Source organism: Limanda limanda, chromosome 14 (assembly GCF_963576545.1).
Source record: "Limanda limanda chromosome 14, fLimLim1.1, whole genome shotgun sequence".
NCBI classification, from domain to species: domain Eukaryota; kingdom Metazoa; phylum Chordata; class Actinopteri; order Pleuronectiformes; family Pleuronectidae; genus Limanda; species Limanda limanda.
Genome location: NC_083649.1, coordinates 24675589 through 24703407, shown reverse-complemented (window position 1 = coordinate 24703407; position 27819 = coordinate 24675589). Strand labels below are relative to the sequence as shown.

Genomic DNA, 27819 nt, shown 5'->3' with positions numbered 1-27819 from the left:
AGCGGTTGAGGCAAAGGAAATGCAAAAGTAAAGTCGCTATTCGCTCTCAAGCATTCAACAGTTAGTAAAATATCAGTTCCCACCGCTGTAATCCAGGCAGCCGAACTTCAACCATTTGGGGCTAATTCCTGCGAATTATGAGCGGCTCACGATGACAATGGCAGGTATTCCCACGGGAGTAACCGGAGCAGGCGTGGCGTCACCGTGGGTTTAAGCCCAACATTTAACGAGCATGCAGCTGACACAGGCAGCTGTGCCAGACAAAAAGAACAATTTGTCCAGCTGCTACACACATACTCCATCTATAACTTCGACCACGACACAAGGTTCTCTAACTTCGTGTCTATGCCACTAATCGACTCCTGGCTGAAACTTGACATTGATTCTTCCTCCTTGTCTCACAGAATATGATAGCCCCTTGTGAATAATGGCGGGGAAGAAAACAGGAATCCAATGCTAAAAATACCACTGTCGTGATGAGTCAGGATAGATTGAGCAAACAAAAAGAGACGCGCCTAATCTCCTCCAGACTTTTGGAAAAGAAGGTCCAATCCTCAGTGCCACCAGTGGATTCCTGTAGTTAATGAATCAAGCTGCATCTAGAGGAGGAAAAAATTAATGTGTAGACAAGTGGGATAAAACGAGATTATCCAATTGGAGGTTAATGATGTGAAAAAGTCAAATCACAGATTCAAAGAGAATAAAGGTGCAAGAACATAAAAGAGTGCCGTGCTGGGATGTTTGGAGATGTACAGTGACACTGTATTACAATAGACTAAATCCTCCTTACAAGGAGTTCATCATTGATATGTCAACTGAGGCCTGAGACACAAACATCCTCCTCTCCATGTGTCAACCCTTTAACAGCAGTGAAACTCAGCATTGATCCCAATATTACTCGTTCCTAACAATCCAGTGGAGGAAATATATTTCAAACTAACTTGCAGTACACATGAGGTAAGTAGTGAGCTACTGCACATCGGCGTCTATCATCTGAACTCAAACCCCTTTAGGCTCTGGTGAGGCCCTTGCACTCATATGTTTTTTCACTTACACAAAGGCAACAACAAGGATCTTTTTCATGTGGGCCTCAGCAGGATCTCTGTCCAACGTTTCTAAGCACTTCAGTTAAAGCATTCCATTGCTTATTGCTACTAACAATGCATCATTACACATCACATCTCAAATCATTTAAAATAATACACTTTAACTATAAAGAAAAAAAAAACATTCAAGCAGTGGCATTTGATTTTGTTTTTTTACAGACTACAGCCTATAGAAGAGAGCCAAATAACCAACCACTTCTATGATAATCAGCTGAGTAATTAACCCTAAAGTCCCTTTTCCCCTGGTCAAACAAACCAATAACATCCACTAACATTTGGCTTTTGCGGGAAATGGGAATGGATACAATCGGAATTCACTCCTGGGTGAAGTGAGTCTGCAGTAGTTTTCATCAGCTCCCGATACAGTGATGAAAACGCGTCGGTGAACGTGCTAATTTGGCAAGACGGTGAGGTGAGAGAGCGCCTCAATTTTCATGAAGTAGATCATGATGCACCGGGGGGGGGAATGGAGAGGCAGCTCCTCTACTGGCAATGGGACAGGCGTCAATCGCCTTTTTTGTGGGTTTACACACATAATAAAAAATATTTGTGTAACAGGGGTATAACAGACAGAGACACACTGAATCCTGCTTTCCCCTCTCTCATTAACAATAAATTCTGCCTCAAACTTCTTTACCCTTGATAAACATAGTGGAACAGATATTAAAATGAGAAGTAAAAGAGTGCGAGTTAAAAGGCTTGGGTTTCATGTTACATGGTTTACTGTAAATATGTAAATTGAATATGTCTGTAAAAGCTTTCCTTGCAAAAGGAGTTGACATTGACACTTGACTGTAGCTATAATTAGTTACCGTCCCAGGATCTTCACAAATGTCCAAATAAAAATCGGAGAGCTCATATTTATTCAGTCTTGCACATGGGTCTGAAGGGATTGGATCTACTGTTAAGAGATATAACTATAACTGGATGGTGAATTTGATCTAAAAGAAGAACAAACGACTGCAGAAAAATGTGTAGTAGATTTACATTAATCTGGCACTCTGCACTACATCCCACATTTGTTGCTCTTTTTGTCACACATGTTGCCCTGATCGGTTGTAGTTCTGCTCCAAAACAGTTGATAACACTGACATTCAATTATGAGAACTGGTCTATGCCAGTTCTCTTGTGTGCAGGGCCGTACTAGTGTTGAACAAAGTACCTCCGGGCTCCAATGTGGGGGTGGCCTTTTAAAACGCCTGCAATATATGATTTTATCGCAAATCTAGAAATGCCAGTTAAAAGACATCACAACTCAGTATCCGTGAATGAGGAGATTTTCACCTACATTATCAAATAAATTGGAAATTATGGAAATTTGATTTGCAAGAGAGACAAATGAAGTTATAGAGCATTATAGAAGGCTGTTTGAAGTTTTAGTATAAACATGTTTATTTTGCTCCTTTGTCTATTCAAGACTGCAATAGTGTAATGATCCTACTACATATAGAAAGAGATCAAGAAAACAATTATAATCAATACTTCATACATTGTGAGATATTGTGTAATCGTCAAAACATATAAACGCATCAGACAAGGGACTGGAAGCCTCTAAATTATAAATAATGTGATCAGATATAACAGAAACACATGCAGTGTTGCTTTATGGCACAAAAACGAGTTAAAACGAGTAAGAGTAGCTGTGTCTCAAACTAAAGTATAGTCACTATCTAGTGCACAATACAACACTCCATTCTCACAGTGGAACGAAACATGTTGTGTCTATAGCGGGTACACTTCTTTCTGCTGACTATTCCACTGCATGCATTATATGTATGGGGGGGAAATATGGTGTGACTACATCACAATAATGACACAAAATAACCATGATTCATACAAAAGTGTTTGAAATCAAAGCGAACTGCTCCCCTATAGAGTAAACTACTTATTGTCAGTGAACAAGGGGCTGATTTTGGACACAGCCTAGGTTTTCCCTCTCTTTTTTTTGTGTGGAAATAACTCGCTTCCAACGTGATCCCAAAAAAGTCATATTTTTCTGGAAACACAAAGAAAAGCTTCACTTGAAGCAGCGTGATCCTCTTTGTGACATGAATTCGAACCGCTACAGTCTTCCAATCATTTCCATTATGGTGTTTATATACAGGTATCATTTTTTTTTCCTCTCTCTTTCATTGTCTGGGCATGAAACAGACAGGGTAGGCCGGGAAGAAAGAAACACAATGGACTTGGCAGAGTCGGCCAAGGCAGAACAGACAGTGAGGAATTCCCCATCAGTGTCTGAAAAGCTAACCTTGCCTCTTTTTTTTCTTCCTTCTGACTCTTCCTTCCTGGTGAGAGCACAAAGGAAGAAAGTTAACTCTTTCACTGTCCTGCTGGATGTCTGTTTGCTCAGTGTGTTCAGATCCTCATAATAAAGCATCACATCCCGATGGACTGAGCCAGCAGAACTTACTGATGGCCGTGTCATTCTCTCTGTAGTCTCAGCTATGAATTTCCTCAAGTTGGAAATGCACCATGTATTTCACAAGGCCCCTCAGCTCTATATCTGGGTAGTTAAATACTTTCTGTCCATTTCCCAGGACAGAGAATATAGTGTCTTTAAATTTAAGGTGCTCTGCCATCTGTATTAAATGTCTGGCTGTTTATATAAACTACTGACCGCGGGGGGAAGGAGACAGCAGCGTGCAGCCTTTTCACTGAAATGGAGGAGGACAGAGAGATTCACATAAACACAGAGGCTGAAAAAGACAGAAGGACAAATTCAGACAGTATATTCTCAATCAATTTCTCCCTCCTCACTTGCACACACACTCTCACACACAGAAGCCATTTTCAGACATGAACATGGATTTTCGCACAATTGGGTTTGGACTTCCTCAACAACACAGAAATCTACAGAGCGTTCAGGTGAGGTGAGGCAGAGCAGGCACAGCCAGGACGCAACATATATATTCCACTGCAGACATCACATTTTTTCATACATCACATGAAAACCGGTGTGGGCCCTTATCACTAAAAGCTCTCTAGAAATCTTCATCTGTGTCTTGTATGTGTATTGCACTGTTTTTCATCCTGAGATATTTGGATTTGTTTTTTTTGCCAGTTTCCCCCTTTGCTCGTGAGAAATCCGCCAGAGGATCTTCTGTTTTCTCACATTGGTTCATTCGAACATTTCGTTTTTTACTAGGTGGTGTAGCTGGAGAAACTCCAGAGAAAGTCCAGAGCCTCTATATGTACCTCTTCCGGAAAACGTCCGGAGATTAACTTGGGTTCAATGCATGTCCGAAACCAATTATACATTTAAGTCTATCTGTTTTGAAGAGGGTGTCAAGAAGGCAGGGGCAAGTGATCCCTCGTCTCTTGCCTTGGTATGTCTCACCTTCAGAGTTCAACCTCTCCCTGACAAGCTCCACCACTCATGAGTCTTGACCTTATCAGTCAACCACGTTTTTTTTGTTGTTGTGAGATTGGCCGATTATGTGGCAAAAAAATAAACATAAAAGTTATGTTAGCGTGTACATTACTTATGTGTCTCATGAAACAGATATGCCCTTTTTTTTTATCAAATCGAAACAATCTGCTCAGAGTCCAAGACACACACCACGACAGGACACCCCATGCTCTTTAAACCTCTGAGTCAATTTCATTTTCCTCTGGCACACAAAGTGAAGTGTAAATCTCCACAGGCAGCTGTTCAGATCACACAGATCTCCAGCTGTTGTGAACTTATTAACAGTATGTAAAACGGTTGATCAAGGCCGTTCTGCTCTCACTGTAGGCATATTTCACAATGCCTACACTGACTCTGAGAATACATAGCTTTCTTATCTGCCCCTGTAGCTTGTCAATGTGATTTTTCCAGTAAATTTGTGACGTTCCTCTGTGTGTGTGTGTCTGTAAACATGCGTATGTCTGATGTTTATCTTCCTCGGAAACTACTTGATGAATGTATAAACAATGAGCGTGGCTCTGACTTAGTTGGCCGTATCTACTTTCATTGTTTTTTTATTTATCTACCTATTTTTTACAAAAGCATTGGTGTTCAGGTCACATATGGACTGCTGTATAACTGAAGTGTGCAGTAAACTGCAGTCTCCTCACAATCTTCACGTGTCAGCATTCAGTGCCATCTTTGAGCGGTCCACTTAGGACGCGGCGATGATTTCACTCAGAAGATAGGTTGACCGACCAGTCCTCCCTCCTTCAAAGCTTGACAAACAAATCTGACCCTCAATAAGCACTATCACATTTCAAACCCTCATTTGCACCACACTGAGACTGTAGCAATGCCAGAGTGCTGCTAGCAGGGAGACGGGCACAGGCATACCATGAGGGGTACAGAGACCTTGACCGGAGGAAAGCGTGTAAAGGGAGGGGCGGCTAGAGAGCTGTCTCCACTCTCTCAGCGAGAGCCTTGCCACATAATGGCAGACATGACACTGCACCGCCTCCAAGCTGCCGCATTTATCCGCACGTCGGCTCGGCAGCTGTTAAGAACTCACTTTTAGCACAAACCCATCATCACTCTATGGAGATAAACCTTTATGAAGTTGCACGGGAGTGGGAGGTGTGTGTGGGTGCATGGCTATATGTCGTTTTTTTTTCTTTTTTCATTCTTTTATACAATATTTCTTTAGTCTGTGATAATTAAAATCCTCTAAACTTTGTTAGGAATTCCTTGGAGATGCTTTGTCACACTTTTGGCTGCAAATGTTTGGAGAAATCTAAATGTGGTTTTGATAATTTTCAGATTGTACTGGCATTTCTATTTAGAAATAGCGTGGGTTACAGGAATAACTAATGTATCTGTGGAGACTCAGTGGGAATAATGTGCCCTTACATTGCCATGCTGTGTCTGCTCGGCACAGAGATGTAAAGATAATATTTGCACTGCGGATCTTTCTTAAAACACCGTACCTTTCAGTCAACACAAAAAATAAAATAAAACATCTCTGCCTCACTTTAGTAACTTAATTACATTAAGCAGGAGTCACGCTGAACTTAATGATATAAACTCTGACAACTGTCCTTTTCCTAACTGTGGATGCCATCACACTGTGAATATGAGCTTAAATTTCCTCTCTGTCCCTTAACAACTTACTGAATAAATATAAAAAAAACATGTCAGTGCTGAAAATAGCTCATTATGTGTTGTGTTTCACAGGCTTTTGGCACAGGTTAGTGAAAGGTGTCACTGCCAAAAATGCTGCAGGACCAAAAAACTGTGACGGAAACATTTGGTGTCAAAGAAGTTGTTCTTGTTATTTAAAGGAGGGGGAGGGAAAAAAGCAGGCATCTGAGATGCTGCTGGCAGCTTTTGACTCTGTCTCTGTTGGATGATAAAACTACTATATGAATGTAATCTGTGTGGATGATTTATATACAAGTTACAAATCAGTTTGATTTTAAATCAAACTCAATATGAAACTTTTAAAATAACTGTGGACATGCACATGATTTAATCAAAATCAGTAATGATTTCTCACCAGAGCAAAGAATGACAGCTTTACCTTTCACATTGAATCTATTTATATACAGCAAATCACTGGTTTTGGATCGGATTGTAAAAATTTAAGTCATTGCATTTTATTTTTTTTATTCCCAGGTCTTTATAGGCAGTTCTCACTAATTCCAAGGCTAGATACTGCAACTGGACTTGATCCTGATTGGCTCCCCTCATTAAAGGACAACTTAAATGTTCCCAAGCAGCACAGAACTAAGCTACACACAAATCCAGCAGAAGGTTTGCCTCGTGTGAATTGGAAGAGCCGCTGCTGTCGGTCGATAATAGCCATATTAGGACTGCTCCGCTTTAAGTAGAGTTTGAGCAGTTCAGCACAACCTCTGACTGAACCTCATTTTCAGTGTTTTTACATAAAAAATAATTCCTCTTATCTGCAGTTAGAGGGCTTTATGTTTTACATGAAAACATCTAGCACAATTGAACCTGTAAATATTCATCACACACAAAATGTGTCTAAAAGTTCCAACCAGATAGAAGGGGATGTTTCCATCAACAACAGACCACCAAAAGCACCACTGAACTATTGCACATCTGTCATTTGGATTGGATAAGATCTCTGCAGCAGACAGCTGCCAAAGTCAAGTCGTATACAGCTCTGTCTTGTACAATAGTCTCCATTATGCCCTTATGTCTCCTGCACTGTCTGCTCTAAATCAAAACTAAAATATACATTAGTATATATTTTTACACAAGGAATTTCCACCACCATTTATGTAAACATACACACACACACACACACCACAAAACACAATTAAAAAGGAATATTTGTTTAGACACTGCAGTGATATTAAATGATCCTTCTTTTGCCTGCGTTTCTCACTTTTCAGGAATGTCTTGAACAATGCAATCTCTCAGAGAGCAAACCTCTTATCGTGGCACATATCCTAACATGCTAATTACCCCACACACAGTTTGAGTTCATTTATTATGCATGAAATAATCTAATATGATGACTGTGATAATTATGCGCACATAGATAAGATAAAAGAGTGGTAACCAATTATGGCGAAGGAGTTGGGAAAAGTAATTATTCTTTGTAGTGGAAAGAAGTCTTGGTTTGGAAAAGAGGGTTCAGTCTTTGTTTTTTTTCCCCTCTTCAGTTCACAGTGGTGCAATTACCATGTGGAATCATGCCTTCACTCGCTGATAATATTTAAGGAATATTTTCTTGATTAGCCGTACAGGAACACAGACACCGTGCCTTGTTATTTTAAGCGCTGGAGGTAAAAAACCTTTCACTGAGTGATTAACTGGAAAAAATAAATCAATAACAGTATAGGACCTGCTGAAGTTTATAAAACCACTGCTGAAATAAAGTGCATTCTGCATAGATTAATTTACAGCAATGTGTCTGTTATGATAATTGTGCATGCTCGCTCCCTGAGCCTCTTCACACACTCCAGAAAGCTGACATGTTTACATTACGACTTGAAAGGCAACACGACTCGATGCCTCGGGTCTCGTCAGCAGCAGCAAATCAGAGAGGACACTAAAGAGAAGGAGTGGCGCTTGCAAATCAGACGCGTGTTGCAGAGTCATTAAATATTACCACTTCTAAAATCAGAGTCGGCATGTGCGGTTAGCCCGCACCACTGTACAAACACTCTTAACACAGCACAGCTTTCTTTTGACAAATTACATGCCTGCCACTGCAAATGAAAACAGGGACCCCACAGTAATTACATTTTTCTGTGACTGTTTTGGTTTAAATTTATTGTAGTAAATCAAACTTGTGATGGAGTGTGGCAGCCTGAAAACAGAGTTTAATGTGAGGAAGGAAAGAAATGCTTCACGGTTGCTCTTGGAAACTTGGGAGGGAAGCAAACTGAGTCGTGCAGAAAATGTTACATTATTAAGAAACACAGCAATGGAAGGTTATCTGAGCACATACCGTATAAACAAATTATAATGCAGAAATTGTACAATATAAATACACATTATCTGAAGGAGGATTGTCTTACTGACCTCTAACTCAAACCACATTTAAGTGACTCAGGAGTACACACGTCATGTTCACACTCAACCGGAAACCTCTGTCACCCATTAACCAGCCTATGTCTCCCTTGGACTGCTGTAGTTGACTCATGATTACTTACAGACTCCAAGCTTCAGGCCAAACACGATATACTCTGAGACCAGTCAACAAAGAACAAAAGCTCGAACACATGAGTCACTGTTAACTGTCACATTGTCAAATTCACACCAAACATCAGCACAACAGGGGACATTGGCTCGTTAGAGATATCTTGATCCAGCAGTCATTGCAAAGCAGGAAAAACAAAAAATAAGAATATGGATGCATGTTTAAAAAAATCCCAATCGTCTCTTCATGTGCTCTGTAGCTGTAAACGCGAGGTTAATGTCAGTGGCACTCGTGTTTCCTTACTCTCTCAGCAGAGTCATAATGTACTGAATGTAATGAAGTGAGGAGAGGAGAAAGGAAGGACGATGAATGCAGCCGAGAAGGCGAGCGCCGCATTTCACGAGTTTCGCCTGGACAGCCGATGTTCGGAATAATCAAGCTACTGTATGATTCTGAAGAAATTACTTTTTCACCGACGTGTTTATTTGGATATTAAGAAATGTCCCTCACATCATTGACAAAAGAAAAAAAGAAGAAGCACATGTTCCAAGCTAATTAACTTCCCTTGTGAAACTGTGTAAGTTGTAGAACAATGGGGTAGGTTTGGGGACAAAGGAGATTTGATATAAAGTTAGACAACAGCACAGATAAACTGGACTTTTCCAGTAATCCTTAGATATGATTAAAGCAAGAAAGTGAATTCAACTGAAATGTTCTTGTTTTCCAAATAACTTAATGGTTGTCTATAAAACTAGTTATAGACTTGCACTTTGCTGAAGAGGGGGCAAATACTGTTACTATACCGGCACACAAGCATATATATATATATATATGTATATATGGTACTGGAACTCTTAATAGATGACACTCAATGCTATTATACATGTACAGATGTGTAATGTGTCTCTAACCCACACTCTGGTTCACGCTGTGTGCATCTAGATGTAAACATCACAAGCTAAAATAGATCAGATTAGGGAAGGGTTGTGGTTTAGGTTAACTGTCTTTCTTTAACTTAAATTTGGTTCTGTGTCAATGTTGACAATTATTTTGAATACGCAAAAGTAGAAACAATAGAAAAAGTAGTGCAACATTTCTGTCATATATTTAGTGATTAAATATTAAATTTTTGTTTTTTGTTTTTATTTGTCAAGCACTTAGTTGCTTTTTTTCAGGATTGCTATACAAATAAATAAACAAATAATAATAATAATGATAATAATAATAATAATTGTCATTATTATTATCATTGTTATTATTACAACAGGCTGTTAATAAATGTTTTGCTTATTGTGGAAGTTGGCAGTTATATTTGTCTTCATATGTTGTTGTTGTTAAAATAGGTCTCTTATGTTTTTATATTAGACCACATTATGTTGCATTAGAAGCATTTTAAATTTAAAAGCTTCTCTCTAAACAGTTAAGCTCCACAGTTGTGTTACAGTATTAGAGGCATTTAGATCCTTAGGGCACTGATATGAACTATTACTAATTCCAGCGCTGAGACATCCAGGATGCCAAAAGCCTTAATGAAATATTATATCGGAATAAAGCAGCAGAGTCGTCCTTTAATATTTTAAGAGCGACACGTCCTGTGAAACACCATAAAAGATGTAGCCTTCCTCTGGAAAATGAAACGCACTTTGACTGAAGCCTGCGCTGTCATAAAATCATGGCACTTTTATAGCAGGGGACAGGACTACATAAAGGAAGTCATTTGCAGCTAATATGAGCGATCACTAAAATGCATTAGGGCAAATTATTCTGTCCTTGCCACTGTGCAGTGCTTTTACTAAAGTCTGTTGATAAGCCGCTGTTTCACCTAAGAACTTATTCACTAACAAGTGTTTCATCAGCCGCCTGGAAAGGCCACTTGGAGATTAACAACGAGGTATACAAATGGATTTGAAGAGAAAGCCTCTTTTGGGGAAAGTCTAATGTCAGAATAAAGGAGCAGCTACAGCCTGAGTGAAAATATTGTCCTTCAGATCAATGGTGTCCTGGAGAGCAATAGGCTGAAACATTCAGATGAGAAGTGAGTGGCAGAACACTTAAATAATATCTTTGGAGAGGATTCTGAACAATGGAACTGTGCTCCAATAAATAGCCTTTGGAGGTCACAACTTCAGCGCTGTTTAATTTTTACTTAAACTGCAGGAGACTTCGATTTGAAAAGGCTTCGAAGTGGATAATTTTCATTGCTATGGCACACTTTTCCTGTGTCGCCTTATGTCTCAGGCACCCATTGGTGTATTGCTTAAGCTCCTCTGTGTAATACCACACAGGTTTTCAAACTTTGCAGCCACATCAACTCCCAAAATAATTGTGCAAGAGACCCCCGCCATCATTGGAGATATTTGCAATATATGTGGATACTGATTTGAGCTATTTCCCAAAAGGACACCTATGTGCACATGATGCAGTATTTCCTGTGGTGCTGTAAATTGGCCGTTGCAAGTGGTACCGTCACTAATCTGTAATAATCACTTCAGAGGTCATGTGAAAAACAAAGAAAATATTTAGACATTGTCTTAGTTTTTTTTAATGTAATAATTGTTTTAATCTTTTTCTAACAACTGTGGCTATATCAAATTATTACTAATCATTTCTAGATTTAATTTAATCTAATGGGAATCATCTCGCACGCCCTCTAGTGGGTCCTGACCCCAACTTTGAGAACCATCGTATTCTGTAAATGTACCCGAGTGAAAACAACAACACCGGGAGGTCATCAGGGATGCAACAGCACTTCACAGTGCTGATATGAGTTAGCTTAGTGTTGACAAAAATAGCCTCTGTTGATGTGCACTTGGCTGTAAAACTCAGTGTGTTTGTCTTCAACTTTGTAATAAGAGTTACTCTGACTCACACAGCTTTCCTGCTGGCAGCGGCACTGCAGTGCTGAAAAACAGCTGGTATTGTACCTGCAGTACGGAAAGACTGAAGTTTATGCAGAAGAAAAACACTCTAATAGTAACAGCAGTTCTGCTAAAGGCGTCAAGCTGTAAGCTGCAAACAAACATTTGTATGTGGGAAGAGAAAGCCCCTGTCACCTTTATGGTCAACAGATTAATTCATGGCATAGAGTCGGGGCTATTAACATGGAGAAGCAGCAGTGATGACATGAGTTTTAAAAAGTATTACACTGTTGGAGATGTTCAATTGTAGTGACACCATTTTGGCCCATGCATTTATTCATTTTCAAAGGACGCACAAATATGCTTGCACAAAGTGCTTGGTGGAATTTTCTCTGCTATGATCTGCTGCTGAATTCAAATCAAATATTTTGAACCTCACCCAGCTCAGCTGTTACCAGGACTCTCAAATATAATAAATTCAGGATTTACTGGCAGGCTTCATATTTCTCTGTGTGAAGCTCTACTCATTTATTAGGATTATCTACATTCCACCAGAGATAAGAACCAAAGGCACAATGAGGTTTGGAGTCTTGTTAAAGGTCTGTAAATGCAGAATATATAATAAGCCGTTGCTAATTTGATTTTGTGCTTGATCCTTGAATAACAACCACTGATGTCTAAAAATAATGTGTTTTAATTGCTTTTAGTGCAAGAATAATAAAATCAAAAGCAATTTATACTAACGGCATGAATACTGAAGACATAAGAGAATGGAAGAAGCCCAGTTCCTACACATCTTTGAGACAAATTTCAGCCACAGCAAACACTGTATCTGTGTGTGCGTCCTGCGGCTGAAACATCGAAGCCTTATTTGACTCCCCTATTCTGTGCCATGACTTCGACTTCGTTTATGGAATGCGTCCCTGCTGGGTTTTCATTTCCTCTGTCTGAAAAAAGGAAGGCAATCAGAGTACTGATGCTAAAATCATTACCTAATGACTAAAGCCTTTGTATGACTTCCACCATGCTGCGACATTCATTGTTCAGCCGCACATCTCGTATAATTGTGCGGAGAGGAGCGATTCTAAAAGTTTGTTTGAGAGCTGTGTGCACGGCAGGTCTGCAAATGGCCTCAGACGTGCTGAGTCCAATCAATCACTCGGACTCCTTTAGAGGAATAGTATGGACTTTTTGCACAGACTAGGATGTTCTGTGAGCAGACATATTGGGATAAGGGCCTGCAATCACACAGTTAAGCAGCACAAAATGTGATTTGAACCAAAATACAAGTATTTTGAACATAACACATGCTCATTAAGAACCTGCATTGTTGAGCATATCAATAACCTCACCTGCATACATTTCCTCTGTAAACTGTGAATGTGTTAAGATCAGAGGGATCTCTGTGATGAGGCAATACAACACTTTTTTTCTTTAGAATTTGAGGATGAAACTATATAACTGTTAGATGTATATTCCCAAAAGCTCTTTTTGAGTTTTCTTTCAATTTCAAACAAAAGGAGGATATATTTTAAAGTCTCCAATAATGTTTGAACAACGACACTGTCTGACGGCAGTTTTTAAACATAACCATACTACAGCCCTATGCAGTATGCATTTTCATGACATCTCTATGTCCTTCCAGAAACAAAGCTCCGTGATGTTGACAGTATAGAGGATCATTAAATTTGCCTGCTGCTCCTCTTGGAGCATAAATCAAGCCAATCCATCTCTCTCTGACCCAGCTCCCTGGTGGCTTACTTTGAGCTGTGCCAATGCAGCACTGGCTGTGGAATGAGCAAGGGTAAGCATGCAAGGGCTGCGCTTAAGCTGCGCTGTCTGACGGTATAAACAGGCCTACGCCTCGTCTTGAGAGCAATAGGGATCAAGCGGGCTTAGTGGGCATGACCTGTGAGGACCCAGACAGGCCCAAAACATGCAACACAACACAATTGTCTTAGGATTGCTGCACTATTGAACAGGAGAAAAGTGGCCAGCGTCACTTTGCTCACAGGCCCAAGGATTCCCAAAAGATTTAAGCCTCATGAATAATTCTCAACATCCTCTGTCTTTTCTCAGCCTGGTTTAAGAAAATGAGGCCCTCAAAAACAACTGGACACTTCAAAATCTGATCGCCACGGAAAGAAATAACGCAAAGTAAGACCTGGTCTTTCAAGACTAAAAAACCCTTAGATCTTCTCAAAAATTATGTACGGCTCTCTGCGACACCATGCAGAGTGGAAATAGAGGCAAAGGGGAAGGAAATGACAAGACATTTGCGTGTGGTTTAATTTCCTGAATTGCTTTATGGTCATACATAAATGCTTAAATTGGTTTGTAACATATGCTCTCCTCGCTCTGTTTACTTCCTTCATTTAGTGTGACTGAAACACTTTATTAGTGATTATCCCCTCAAAAGCTGCAGGAATGCACAGCATCTCACCTCGTCGTGTAATTTACCCATGTAGTAGGAATGGGAATATGCAAATAGTGTCAGAGTATTTTGCAGCACCAAATATGCCCCTGGGCTGCTTGTCCAATGACACAAATCATCAATTAAGATCTCAGCAGGGTTTGCGGATAAACTAAATTGGCATTATCCCTATCAGACAATATGGAGAGCCATGTGGGGTACATGACAACAAAGAACAAACATCACTGAGGGTGACTGGTGGTGGTGCGTTTCAGCTCATGTGTTTGCGTGTGTGTGTATGTGTGCGTGTCTCAAAAATGTATTCCCAGCAGAATCCCCCACTTTGAGACAATGACAAAGGTACCCAGTGATTTAAATGGTGTAAAAGGTAACAGTGCTTCTTTGAGGTCCTCCAACAGCGACTCGCTGCAACAACGAGAGTGTCTTTCAAAGCATTTTCTTTCACAGGGGGTGCGAGTCTGGCTCCTCGTGGGATTTCATGCTCAGCACTCTGCACCTGCCTGGTGCGTGTGACTGAAGGAGCTAAAGTGGTCTAAATCGCCATTGTGATTTCTCAGGGAAGCAGATGATTAGTAAACAAATGGTTCAGGCATATTTAATTAGGCTAATGTACTCCCAGTGCTCAGTCTTTACAGTCAGGGGCCCTGACTTTGAAGAACATCGTTGTAACATTTCACTATTGTCAGATGACAACGAATCTGTGATAGAAAAGTAACAGTGATTTTCCTGAACGTCAACTTTTTTGCTGTGTTTGCTGGATATGGGCATGTGTTGGCATGGTTATTTGATATTTGATCTACAAGTGTAAATATATCATACAACACATACCAAAATACAGCAAAAGACCTGCAAAGCTTTTCTAACTAGCTTCCTGAGACAAGCTACCTGACGTGTCACTGAAAAGTCTCCTCTGAGTTTTACAGTCTTTTGGGCGATTGTGGAATAAACCGGTCAGCTGAAAAAGACAGCGGCAGGCGGCACACAAAGAAGGCCAGTGTTCGGCATCGAGAGGCTTTTGCAGGGCAGGGACGGCTGAGAGTAAACATCAGACCCCGGTGAGATGCAGGTAGTTTTACTGAGACACACTCCAAATTAAAGACGAGAGGGATTCATACAGAGATGCAGACAGCATGAAACTCCCTGTTTGACCTTTAAAACGGTTTGATCTTCTGCTTTACATCACTCTGGAATAAATGCCAGACATTAGTTTTGTAAGATGTTGTTTTACTTTGGAAAAAAAAACTGCTGGTCATTAAGTGCAAATGCAGAATTTGAAATAACATTTTAAAAACCACCTACACCCAAAGTGCTATTTTTTCCTTTTAAGTTTGACATTTATATGCTAGGGATACTTTTTATTTTGTCACAAACACACACACAAATACAGCACACACAAACCGACACACACTGACAAACCGACACACAAACAGACGCTACAATCTAGAATAAATCGAAGGAATTAGGGAAAACATAAAAATGCTGAATGAACTTGAGTGTAAGTAATTTATTACTGAAAAAAAATATGTTTTTTAATGTAGGCCAACCAACACTCAGCAATCAAATCAAAGCCTTTCGGATAAAACACAGCAGGTTAAGTTGAACATGAAGAAACACGCAGCGGCCGTGAAGAGACAACACAACGCGGGAGAGACCCGCACTCATCGTTCATGTATAAATCATGTGTTATTCCGCCGCTAAGTGTCACAGCCGCAGGAAGAAAGGTGCTTCCTGCAGCCACGCGCTCCTTCTGCACAATCCCTCTCTATTATTGTTATCGCCACAATTACGAGCTTCTGCGCAAAAGCATCCGCCGCCGAACACAACACATCCCGCAGACACAGGCATCACCAAACATCACCGACGCGTTCATGTGGAAATCCCCCAAAACGCCCGCATCAAGAATTAAAACGTAACAAAAAGAAAAATCCACTGGTCTTTCAGTCCAGCACAAAAATGCATCTCCTCGCTTTTCCCTCTCTCTTTTTTCTCCCCCTCCTCTATACTTCCCCTTCCCTCCCTCCCTCCCTAACTCACTCTCTCTCTCTCTCTCTTTCTCTTTCTCTCTCTCACTCTCACTCTCTCTCTCTCTCTCTCTCTCTCACTCTCTCTCTCTCTCCCTCACTGGCCCGGCTGTCTGACTGTATGAATAATGTCCTGCTTTTTGTAATGAAGTGAGGGAGGGAGGGAGAGGGGGAGGGAGAGGGGGGAGAAAAGGGGGAAAAGGGGGGAGGCTGAAGTGGAAAAGCCTTGCTCCCATGCACTGACATTGAAAATGAATGACAGCTTACCTGCATGCCAATCTTCATCAGACTGACACTGGGCTGACAGCACAGCCTATACTCCTCCACACAGCCGCTGACGTCACCAGCGCCAGGCCCCTCCCACCTCCATCTCCGCTCTCACCCCCCGTTTTCCCAGCGCCGGCCCGCTGATGCCTTCCAGTGTCCGTGGGAAATACGGCAATCACGCGTGGGCCTGCGTAAAGAGAGGGGAGCACATGATCAACCACGGGCAAAGAGGAGAATTCACATGTGTCGTGTTCACGGTCGATGGCGAATCGTGTCGGTTCAATGCAACGACTTGGAGGTGATAGAACATAACAAGGAACAAATGTGTCTGAGTGTTTCTTTGAGGGACAAAGATTTGTAAGGATTGAGAAGCAAAAGTGTCAATGTCGACCACAAATGCACAAGTAAGGTTTTCTTTGGCTCGAAGACAGATGAACAAAAGATTCCAACAACAACGTCAAAGAAAACACCTCATTGTGTTGTTTGATGAATCTATTTTCATCAATTTTTGTGACAATGAAGCAACAACAGCTCTGATGAAAAAAGAGCAGAATATGATAAATAAATATATATATAAGATGTGCACAACCTTCAAGACACTTTCAGGTTCAGTCTTGCTTGTTGCCAGAACAACAATGAATACCTTGTTGATTTCGTAATTTTCCAACAACGCAGGCAAATAACCTCTCCTTCATTCTTGACTATATTTTACATCACTGTATTCAGCGCAATTACCTGAGCAAAACAATGCTGCAGGACACATGAGTATGGAAGCCTGTATGGAAAATAATTCACCTGTTATAATGGGTTTATTTTAAACAAGAGCAGAGGATGTCACAGAGCCTTATGAAGCAAAGTGTATTTCAGTGTAAATGGGCTATACAAGTAAAATTTGATTGGTTATTTAATCTAATTTCTGCACTTCTAACAGTTATTCAGTGAGGTCAGGTCTGGACAGGTTGCTACTCAAAATCCTTTTATCGCTTCATATACTCACAAGCTCTGGCACTCCCTTTCATCTGGTTGACATGTTTTGAGACAGTGACAGCACCACTCTGCACAGTTGGCTGTGAATGTGTCCTGTGTTTCTCTTTCACTCTCAGCATTCACCCCTCTAAATAGGACCATCTGGCTTTTTAATTAAGCAAAGCAGCAATTTACACTATATCCAAATCAACCATAACCGCTGGATTCATGAATCTTACGAGGATCACTTAAAGGCAGCATGTCTTCTTCCAGTAAACTCACTGAGACCCCCCCACTTCCAGTAGAACCGCGGCGCACACAGGCGGATCTGGCCAGCCCCCTGTCGGTGTGCATTAGTAATCACATGACTCAAAAAGACGACTGTGATGATGCAGTGAGTAGATGTCACTGAGATTCTGATGAAGCTGGAAATGCCCCACATCAACCTGATATTTCCAGAATTGAAAAACTGAAATATGAAGTGACTATATAGCCTTTCAATAGAGCGGAAGTTTGCAGGAGTCTACAACAAAACCCACTTGTTCACATATACGCATACGGAGCATGGATGAAGGGAGATTTGGTCAGAGTGAGTTTAAGGTGGAAAACGTTTCTTATGCACAGCCCAACATTTTTTTTAATCTTTGGATAGTAAGATCCACCCTCAGCCAGATATATTTAAGTAAAATAAATTGAAATATATGGAAAAATCTCGTGTGAGCATGAGTCGGTGCATTATATTAGACTGATATCTAATAATGAATCAATGTGTAAGCAGCCGTTTACTGTTTACACTATGTTTACATTATGTTCTTTTATAAAAGGAAATGTCTATATTGGGACATCCATAGAATAATTTGGGCCTAAAATGAATATTCATATGAAGCCATGTAAGAGGGTAAACCGTGCTGATGAACTTTATGACCTTATTTTGTTCCACCCACTCTAGAGGGTATTACAGAACCTAACCAAGTAACAGAATAAATGTAGAGAGTCAAAATTAGTTACAATTCCCACTGAGATGTGAACGGGGACGAGAGCTCAATGAAGTGCAAATTAAGAAAACACATGCAAATAGAAAAAACACGTGCAAATCAAGAGAACAACTTCATCAATTTGACGACACATGCCCTGCAAAAAGACTCACAACACATGCAAATACAGCAACGCGCTGCAAAATGTTACAACACATGGAAATACAGAAACGCACCGCCAGTATCGAACTGTTCCCGTAGACCCAAAGAAGTGAGGAGCCTTGCTGTAGTTCAATGCTTTGTGACGTTATGGAAGTCTGCTACTCGTCAGTGGTGATGGAAATTCACAAAGCACTGAACTACAGCCAGGTTCATCACTTTTGCGGGTCCCCTGGAAACATTCCTGTTGTCATTTTCGCAATTTGCAGTGCGTTTCTCTATTTGCATTTGTTGTGACTTTTTGCAAGCGCATGTGTCGTCAAATTGATGAAGTTTTTTTAAATTTGCGCATGTTTTCTTAATTGGCACTGCATTGAGCTCTCTCTGCCACCGTAGTGTGGGATACTAGGCAGGTTAAGAATTAAGTTTTAAAGGCATATTTAAAATTGTATTTCAAGCAGTGGCCCAGTATAGTGTGAGTCTTGTTGACTACTGTTTAAGGGAAGCCTGTGTGTGTCTCGCTGCCTTGTTGCAGCAGGACAGTCCACTCAGAGTTCAGCCCTCGGTCCGCCCTGGAGCTGAGCACGGCCCTGGACAGAACCGACCGGAAGACCGCGGGTATTGCAGAGGGGGACGGGGAATAACACCCGCTCCTCGGGACACTTTGTCAGAAACATACTGCGGTGGTTTTAAAACTACAAGGGGGAAACCCGATGATGGTAAAAAGAAAAGATCCGAGCCAAGTATTGGCTGCCTTCTCCCCCGCGCCCTACGGTTTTCAGCAACGACGCGTTTGATTGGCTATTCCCGAGTTCCTTCCTCCAATCAGGCTCCTGTTTGCTGTTACCAGGAAGCAGAAGACGCGCTGGAAGAAGCTTGATTTACCAACTGAGGTCTCTTTGATAAAATGGACAGCTTAGAAAACTGCGAACCTTAAACAATAAGAAAATTGAACCGAGCATTTTCCTGGATGGAACAACTAAGTTACTCTCACCGTTAGCCTCCGAGGCTGCAGCTGTACTACAGTGCGGCTCTACTTTGGCTCGGACATCAGTCGTGATGTGATCTTTTACAAACGGATGAGCAGATAAACCAGCCTGGACTCAACCTGCTGAAAAAACAAAATGTCGAGTACCGTGCTGGAGGTCGGGACGGGAGTTTTCGTCGTCACGTTGATTTGGATTGCGGCTCTTTTGTTTGGGATGATGCTGCTGAGAGCATCCGGATCAGCCAAGTGAGTGAGAGGACACACACACAGACACACACACACACACACACACACACACACACACACACACACACACACACACACACACACACACACACACACACACACACACACACACACACACACACACACACACACACACACACACACACACACACACACACACACTGCATTTGAGTACATGTGCAGAAGTTAGAGAAGAAGAGCCCACAAGTAGTTGCATTTTATTACAATAAAAACCATTAACTGGCTCACATACAGTACTATAGGGAAGAACATCTGCATGCATGTCAAGAAACTGGATTAAGACTGGAGGCAAATTTGTTAAACATTGGGTAAACCATTGTTTGAATTAATGAGAGAAAATCTTTCACAGAAAGATTGCAACTGTCATATAATTTCTCGGCACTTAAACGTTTAAGAGTCTACCCAAGAGAGACCATCAAAATATTGTATTTTACTGATTCTTAAATTATTATTATTATTATTGTTGTTATTATTATATAAATATATATTAATGTTATTATTACTTTTATTAAATATAGGAACTGATTGCAGAAACCATATACCAAGTCCCTGTGTATTAATACAAAAAAAAAATACAAAATAAAAATTTCACATAAAAGCTTCATACTACAAAAGTCAATGTTGTTTGTGTGGATTGCAAAGTGACAGCGAACACTGTGCACCTCTGTTAGATGCAGTTACAGTAAAGTTTAAATGGGCAGAAACTTGGTGCTTGGTCAGTAAGTTAATTTTGTGTGTGTGTGTTTTGTCTGGCCAGGTTAGGAGTGATCCCTGTTTTTCTCCTGGCTCTCACCATCACTCTGGCCCTGGTGTTTTTCCCTCGCAGCCCAGAGACAACTCCCCCTTTCAAAGAAGTCCAGGTGAACTCTGCTCACTAATCTCACACACACTCACAAATTAAAATACTGCCAACTCATTTGTGGGTTTATTAATGTTGATCTGCTATGAGTTGACATTGTCAGGGCTGCGATAACGAAATATTCCATCATGATTATATCACACCATTCACAGCATTAAAAAAACACAAGGCTTGTGTTTTTTTGTATCTGTTAGTGTGGCTGGTGCATGGTGAGTTCATAATGTGCTTCAGTTGGAATTAAAAGCAGCACTGGGATGTTGTTATTCTTGTTTTGAGGACATTTTACTTTGATTACCACCAAATGTTTTGGGTACAGAGGCCACTGAGAGAAAAACAAGGTTTAAGAGCACATGAATAACAGCTAAATGTAGCTGAATGGATATCTGTTGCTCATTTTCTGTGTTCCAAAACTATATTTAACCACATATACTATATGTGACAAATTGAAGAATAATAATAAAATTTGTTTCATATTTCATGCTTATCAATGATTACAGTAAAACAAACATTTATCTTTATCACTGATGTATAGTTCAAAAAGAGTAACTCTGGTGTGTGTGTATCTGTGTGTGTTTGTAGGAGCAGAGTTATTTAAGTGCTGTTCTAACTTCCAGTAAAGTGCACATAAGCAGCCTTTCCTTAATACAACCTTAACTCTGATATAAACCAGCATTAGCCATACTGTATACCTATACATCGCACGTATCATTTTGTGTGCACTTGTGTATGTGCTTGTCGTAAAGGCCTGCACTGCTTTATCTTAGTCCAACAGCAACACAGAACAAACACTCCCCCATGTTGCCTCTGGGTCGTGCCAATAAGCCAGCCAGATCTGCCAAGCAAGCTGCCACCCCATAGAAATAGCAGAGCAGAGCCTCGTCCTGGCCAGCTCATGTTTTATAGCCTTTGTGCAAAGGCAGATACCAGACCAGCAACAGAGAGAGGCGGTCAAATCTGACTTCTTGGATTTCTGTACAGGGCTTACAAGTAAAATGAACCTTTTCCTACTCCAGAGATTGATTCTAGAGTTTGAAAGAGGTTACATATAAAATTCCTTAAAGTAGCAACACCTCATGATGCAAGAAAAAAAACCTTAATTAAATGTCAACAGGACTATAGCTTTTTCAATTTAGGGAGTGGCCCATATGTTGGTAGATTGTAATAATTATAAGAACCCTTTGGTTAAAGATTTATACATGCATTTAACAAAGATTATTTAAACAGGTAATTGCTGAATAGAATTTAACTTTGACTGTGCACAAATGTGAACAACAGTCTTTGGCTGATCTGGGCATTTAGTTGAATGACAAAAACTATTAAAACACACAGCTTAACAACAATGCTGACATTATGAATCGTCCACGTGGTAAAATACAGTCAGAGGAAGCTGAGCAAGTCAGTTGACTGTGGGATGAATGACCGGCCAGAGGCAGCCAGAGGCCCGGAGCTTCTTGAATCTGTAAACCAGATGATGTGAGGCCTCCCATGTGACTCGTCTTTGATATGTTACACTGAAATAAATCAGTTACAATAGATGTTTTCATGCAGGGCTAGAAAAACTGAAAATACCCTATAAATCTTCATCTGTGTGGTCATAAACAGTATTTAAAGGAATAGTTCACCCAAAAGTGATAATTCCCTCATTATCTACTCACCCCTATGCCGATGGAGGGGTGAGTGAAGGGTTTGAGTCCACAAAACACTGCTGGAGTTTCAGGGGTAAACAGTGTAGCAGCCAGGTAGCGGCCGAATCCAATACAACTGATAGATATTAGGGACTTATCTTCAGATGTGAAAAAACAACAGAAAAAAACAATAACATGCCTCAATACTGCTCCTGTGGTGTCATGCAAGTGTCCACAAACACCAGCATTCATATTCGACTTGAAACAAGGTCATTTACACCAAGTTTAAAGCCTAAATGTCTGCTCATATCTTCTTACGAGGTGCATTCATGGGCCGTCAGAAAATTCTAAAGTCCGCCAGTTCAGCCACTTCTGGTGGATTTTTAGGCTTGTATGGTGTCATCCAAGTATCTGCAAGTCCCGACATTCATATTCGACTTGAAACAAGGTAATTTCCACCGTGTTTTACCCCTCCATCGGCATAGGAGTGAGTAGATAATGAGTGAATTACCATTTTTGGGTGAACTATTCTTTTAAAAAAAGGTGTATGTGAAGTCAGAAAAGCTGCTTCACTGAATACAGTCAATGACATTTTGTATTCATAGCATGTTTTGGTGTGGACTCATTTTATTAGTGAGCAAACAGAAAACCTGCTTGCAAGTGGTGTATGTGTGTGTGTGTGTGTGTCCAAACTGAGGCAATGTCTAACCTCTTGCTGTTAAACAAAAGTAAAATATCATAGAGCCAATTAAACCAGTCCCAGACTCGGAGTGGGGGTGGTTTGTACCAGACCCCCCACCCCCCACCCCCTCTTCCATTCCTCCGCCCCCCGCCTGCCTGCCTGCTCCCACCCATGTGCTCAATGGCACATTAATAAAACATGGCCCTCACTTTGGGTTCCTGCATACTGCGTAATTGGCAAATTAAAAAGTGAGATCTGTTAAATGCATCCATAAGAGACGGCATACATCATCCCCACCTCACACCAGTGGCTTTACACACACACACACACACACACACACACACACACACACACACACACACACACACACACACACACACACACACACACACACACACACACACACACACACACACACACACACACACACACACACACACACACACACACACACACACACACACACACACACACACACACACACACACACACACACACCTACCCTCATTCCACAACAGTCCCTGTGAAATCTCTCTTTAGTCGGCAGTTGGGCTGCTGCTCTTCTGGTTGTATCTGGCTTAAGGGCGTTTTCGCAGTTTGTATTCGCAAATTCATGGGTGGCGCATGATCTAAATATTAACACAGGTCAAGAGCTATCAGTGAAGTGTTGCTTAAACATATCAGTGGAAACACCATAAACCCCACATCTCTGCTAACCTAAGGGATGACAGTGCCAACGTAGAGGAGCTGTTTTCTTTCAAAGTCCCGTGCCTTGTTTCCTTTAGATCTGTTAATTTATGTAATACTCAGGTGAGCTGCAGTGCAGTGCCCACACTGATCAGGCTTCTAGATAAACAACTGCAGCATCCGAAAATAAAGAGAAGCCGGAAATCCAAATTTTCTTTCAGCACTAATGAGAGAACAGTGGAATAACAAACTTGCCATATCTTTAAATACATTGTTGTACATTAAGTTATTCACTGAAAATATTCCAACCCGAATCAATAAGCACCACTTGGCTTCATGATTGAATGGCAGTACTGACTTAAAAGGATAGTTCACCCAAAATGTTTAATTCACTCATTATCTACTCACCACTATGCCGATGGAGGGGTGGGTGAAGTGCCCACAAAACACTTTCAGGGTTTCAGGGGTAAACAGTGTTGCAGCCAAATCCAAAACATTTGAAGTAAAAACAACAAAAAAACCTGAATCCTCTGATATCCTTCTCTGGATCTGTGTTCATGTGTGGATCACAGTGGACATTTAGGCTAAAAATATGGTGTAAATGACAACGTTTCGAGTGGAATTTGAATGTCGGGGCTTACAGGCACCTTGATGACACCACAGGAGCAGTATGGAGGCATTTTGTAGATTTATCACATGTGAAGAATCAGTCATCATTTACTTCCATTGTATTGGATTCTGCTGCAACGCTGTTTACCACTGAACTCAAACACTTCATCCACCCCTCCATCGGCATAGTGGTGAGTAGATAATTAGTGAATTTTCATTTTTGGGTGAACTATCCCTTTAAGGGTGCATCGACTCCCCCCTTCTCTCATCACACTGCTTCCAATAACTTATTAATGATTAATAATTCAACTCAGATTATTGTTTGACACAAAGTAGGAAATACCAGTGCTCCTTTTTCGCTCTCTAGAAGTTAGCTGGGTTCATTTTTCTGTTTTAGATAACAAGAGGCTCTTAACCATTACCTCTTAACTTTAAGTGGTGGTGTTCATCCTCCAAATTCACTAATAGACTTTTGGGAATCGAATTACAAATTCAATGTTAATAACATTAGCATCAGACTAAAAACAGTATTTAATATGGATTTGGTTGATGGACAATCTGTTAAAAATGGTCATTATTGACTCAAGATCCTGACCTTCTCTGACAGAGTGTAAACATTAGGTTTGCTCAAATGGTAAACTAGTGGTAAATATTAAACTCTAATGCTAGATACACATATTGAGTGAGGGTACTTACTGATGAGGTCACTGTGGATATGCAAATTTTTCTGCCTGGTAGAACCCAGAATATAACAAAATGATCATTGAAGGTTAGGGTTAGGTTCTGTAGTTTTCACAGCCATTGAAATGTTCTAAACGGCAGGTCTGATGAAAGCAGCACAGCATTTGGGGATTTATTATTTCCAGGTGATCTCAAATTAAATCTAGCTGTGAGTACATGTGCACAAGCTCTTCTCTCAGAAAGACACCAGCTAAAGCAGAACCTTAAGCAAAGTTGTCCATCAGTGGTGATGTATGTCCCAACCATTGGTGCTGCAGATAGGCTGTTCATATACATACATTCAATGTGGCTGCTTGCTATTGAACAGAGCCTATGATGATCCCTTGATGCTGCTAGTGTGTACTCTTTTATATTTAGCTAACCTGGTGGTGAGGAACACATGTTATGCCTTGGTCAAATGTAGATTGCGGAAGATTAGGTATCAATTCAATTGTTTTAAATCAGATTTTCTTCACCAGTGGCTTAAGACATGAGAAAACTAATATGTTTTTAAAATAAATCTTGAAACGACATCTACTCTCCGTTATATAAAAACACATAATTGACACATAGACACGAGTGGACCTCTACTTCGCTGAAATTTGCAAATCACACAACCACAGTTGACGCAGTTGTGTTAAATCTAAATCTGTGTTAATGTGAGCGTGGAGAAGCATTCCCTTTCAGCAGATGCATGTGATTAGTTTTGTTGTTAACGTGAACTCAGCGTTTTATGCTTAAAGTCTTACATGACATCATTCTGCAAAGTGAAGCTCAAACATCCAACTGAAGCAGCAGGAAGCGAAACACAATTAAAGTAGATAAGCTTTTACAAGGCAACAAGAAATTGTTTAGTTTTCTTTGTGTGTGTATCTGTCTGTCTGTCTGTCTGTCTGTCTGTCTGTCTGTCTGTCTGTCTGTCTGTCTGTCTGTCTGTCTGTCTGTCTGTCTGTCTGTCTGTCTGTCTGTCTGTCTGTCTGTCTGTCTGTCTGTCTGTCTGTCTGTCTGTCTGTCTGTCTGTCTGTCTGTCTGTCTGTCTGTCTGTCTGTCTGTCTGTCTGTCTGTCTGTCTGTCTGTCTGTCTGTCTGTCTGTCTGTCTGTCTGTCTGTCTGTCTGTCTGTCTGTCTGTCTGTCTGTCTGTCTGTCTGTCTGTCTGTCTGTCTGTCTGTCTGTCTGTCTGTCTGTCTGTCTGTCTGTCTGTCTGTCTGTCTGTCTGTCTGTCTGTCTGTCTGTCTGTCTGTCTGTCTGTCTGTCTGTCTGTCTGTCTGTCTGTCTGTCTGTCTGTCTGTCTGTCTGTCTGTCTGTCTGTCTGTCTGTCTGTCTGTCTGTCTGTCTGTCTGTCTGTCTGTCTGTCTGTCTGTCTGTCTGTCTGTCTGTCTGTCTGTCTGTCTGTCTGTCTGTCTGTCTGTCTGTCTGTCTGTCTGTCTGTCTGTCTGTCTGTCTGTCTGTCTGTCTGTCTGTCTGTCTGTCTGTCTGTCTGTCTGTCTGTCTGTCTGTCTGTCTGTCTGTCTGTCTGTCTGTCTGTCTGTCTGTCTGTCTGTCTGTCTGTCTGTCTGTCTGTCTGTCTGTCTGTCTGTCTGTCTGTCTGTCTGTCTGTCTGTCTGTCTGTCTGTCTGTCTGTCTGTCTGTCTGTCTGTCTGTCTGTCTGTCTGTCTGTCTGTCTGTCTGTCTGTCTGTCTGTCTGTCTGTCTGTCTGTCTGTCTGTCTGTCTGTCTGTCTGTCTGTCTGTCTGTCTGTCTGTCTGTCTGTCTGTCTGTCTGTCTGTCTGTCTGTCTGTCTGTCTGTCTGTCTGTCTGTCTGTCTGTCTGTCTGTCTGTCTGTCTGTCTGTCTGTCTGTCTGTCTGTCTGTCTGTCTGTCTGTCTGTCTGTCTGTCTGTCTGTCTGTCTGTCTGTCTGTCTGTCTGTCTGTCTGTCTGTCTGTCTGTCTGTCTGTCTGTCTGTCTGTCTGTCTGTCTGTCTGTCTGTCTGTCTGTCTGTCTGTCTGTCTGTCTGTCTGTCTGTCTGTCTGTCTGTCTGTCTGTCTGTCTGTCTGTCTGTCTGTCTGTCTGTCTGTCTGTCTGTCTGTCTGTCTGTCTGTCTGTCTGTCTGTCTGTCTGTCTGTCTGTCTGTCTGTCTGTCTGTCTGTCTGTCTGTCTGTCTGTCTGTCTGTCTGTCTGTCTGTCTGTCTGTCTGTCTGTCTGTCTGTCTGTCTGTCTGTCTGTCTTTGTATTGAGTGCTCGTTCATTGCTTCACATAATCCCACAAAATCTCTCTGTTCCTACACAATGGCTTTATGAAAGCTCTCTTATGACATCTTGTGGCTCATAGAGGAAACGATGAATTTATTAGCAGACGTGTTTCCAGTGCAATAGATACTGTTTTCTAGATATGCTCTCATGTTATGATGAACTAAAATACTGAAGTGATCATGTCTTTCTTCACTCTACAGATATTGGACACTTTGTTCATCGGCCGCTACGTGCTGCTGGCAGTGGTGAGCGTAGTCTTTCTGGTGATGTTCTTCATGCTGCTCCCCTTTCATTTCCTGGAGCCGGTCTATGCCAAGGCCTTAAGAACACATTAGAGCCGTCAGGGTCAGAGTTGGCAGCAGGATCACATCACTGATTGTATACAACTTAAGACAAACAGGGCCTGGTGAGAGCCCCCACCCCCCACCCCTTCATGTGGAGACGGACCATAGAATGCATCCCAAACAGAAACACCAGGAGAGCCAGTGTCTTCTACAGGGCCCAGTGTTGGCTAGTTGTTGGCTGTTTATGCACAACCAACAGTAACCGTGTTTGATATTTTGGATCATTTTATACATCATTTTAGCACTAAAGGTATTTTTAGATAACACTGAAATACCCCATCATTTTACAAAGATGTTAAGTGGTTCCTTTAATCCTGTGTTAGTGACAGTACATGTGACAGATTAAACACAAAATGACTCATTGCACTAAGTGACAAAACATTTAAACTCTGAATGTGATGTTCCATATACACCTGTCTGAAGCCTGCAGATTGCATATGTGTTTTCTTCAACTGGA

At 41.1% G+C, this 27819-nt stretch overlaps 1 protein-coding gene across 1 annotated transcript; it reads left to right on the top strand.

Moving 5' to 3' along the window:
- The first annotated feature begins 19477 nt into the window (after positions 1–19477).
- Positions 19478–27353, top strand: tmem218 (transmembrane protein 218). The gene is made up of 3 exons (XM_061086593.1): positions 19478–19587; positions 20366–20468; positions 27219–27353. Exons 1-3 carry the CDS (start codon positions 19478–19480, stop codon positions 27351–27353), a joined length of 348 nt encoding a protein of 115 aa, XP_060942576.1.
- The last annotated feature ends 466 nt before the right edge of the window (positions 27354–27819 follow it).

Bases quoted from the DNA above. Each gene is read 5' to 3' on its own strand.
- tmem218 (XM_061086593.1), top strand. From the start codon at position 19,478: ATGTCGAGTACCGTGCTGGAGGTCGGGACGGGAGTTTTCGTCGTCACG. The intron at 19,588-20,365 runs GTGAGTGAGAGG...TTGTCTGGCCAG, and splicing joins AGAGCATCCGGATCAGCCAA to GTTAGGAGTGATCCCTGTTT. The intron at 20,469-27,218 runs GTGAACTCTGCT...TTCACTCTACAG, and splicing joins CCCCTTTCAAAGAAGTCCAG to ATATTGGACACTTTGTTCAT.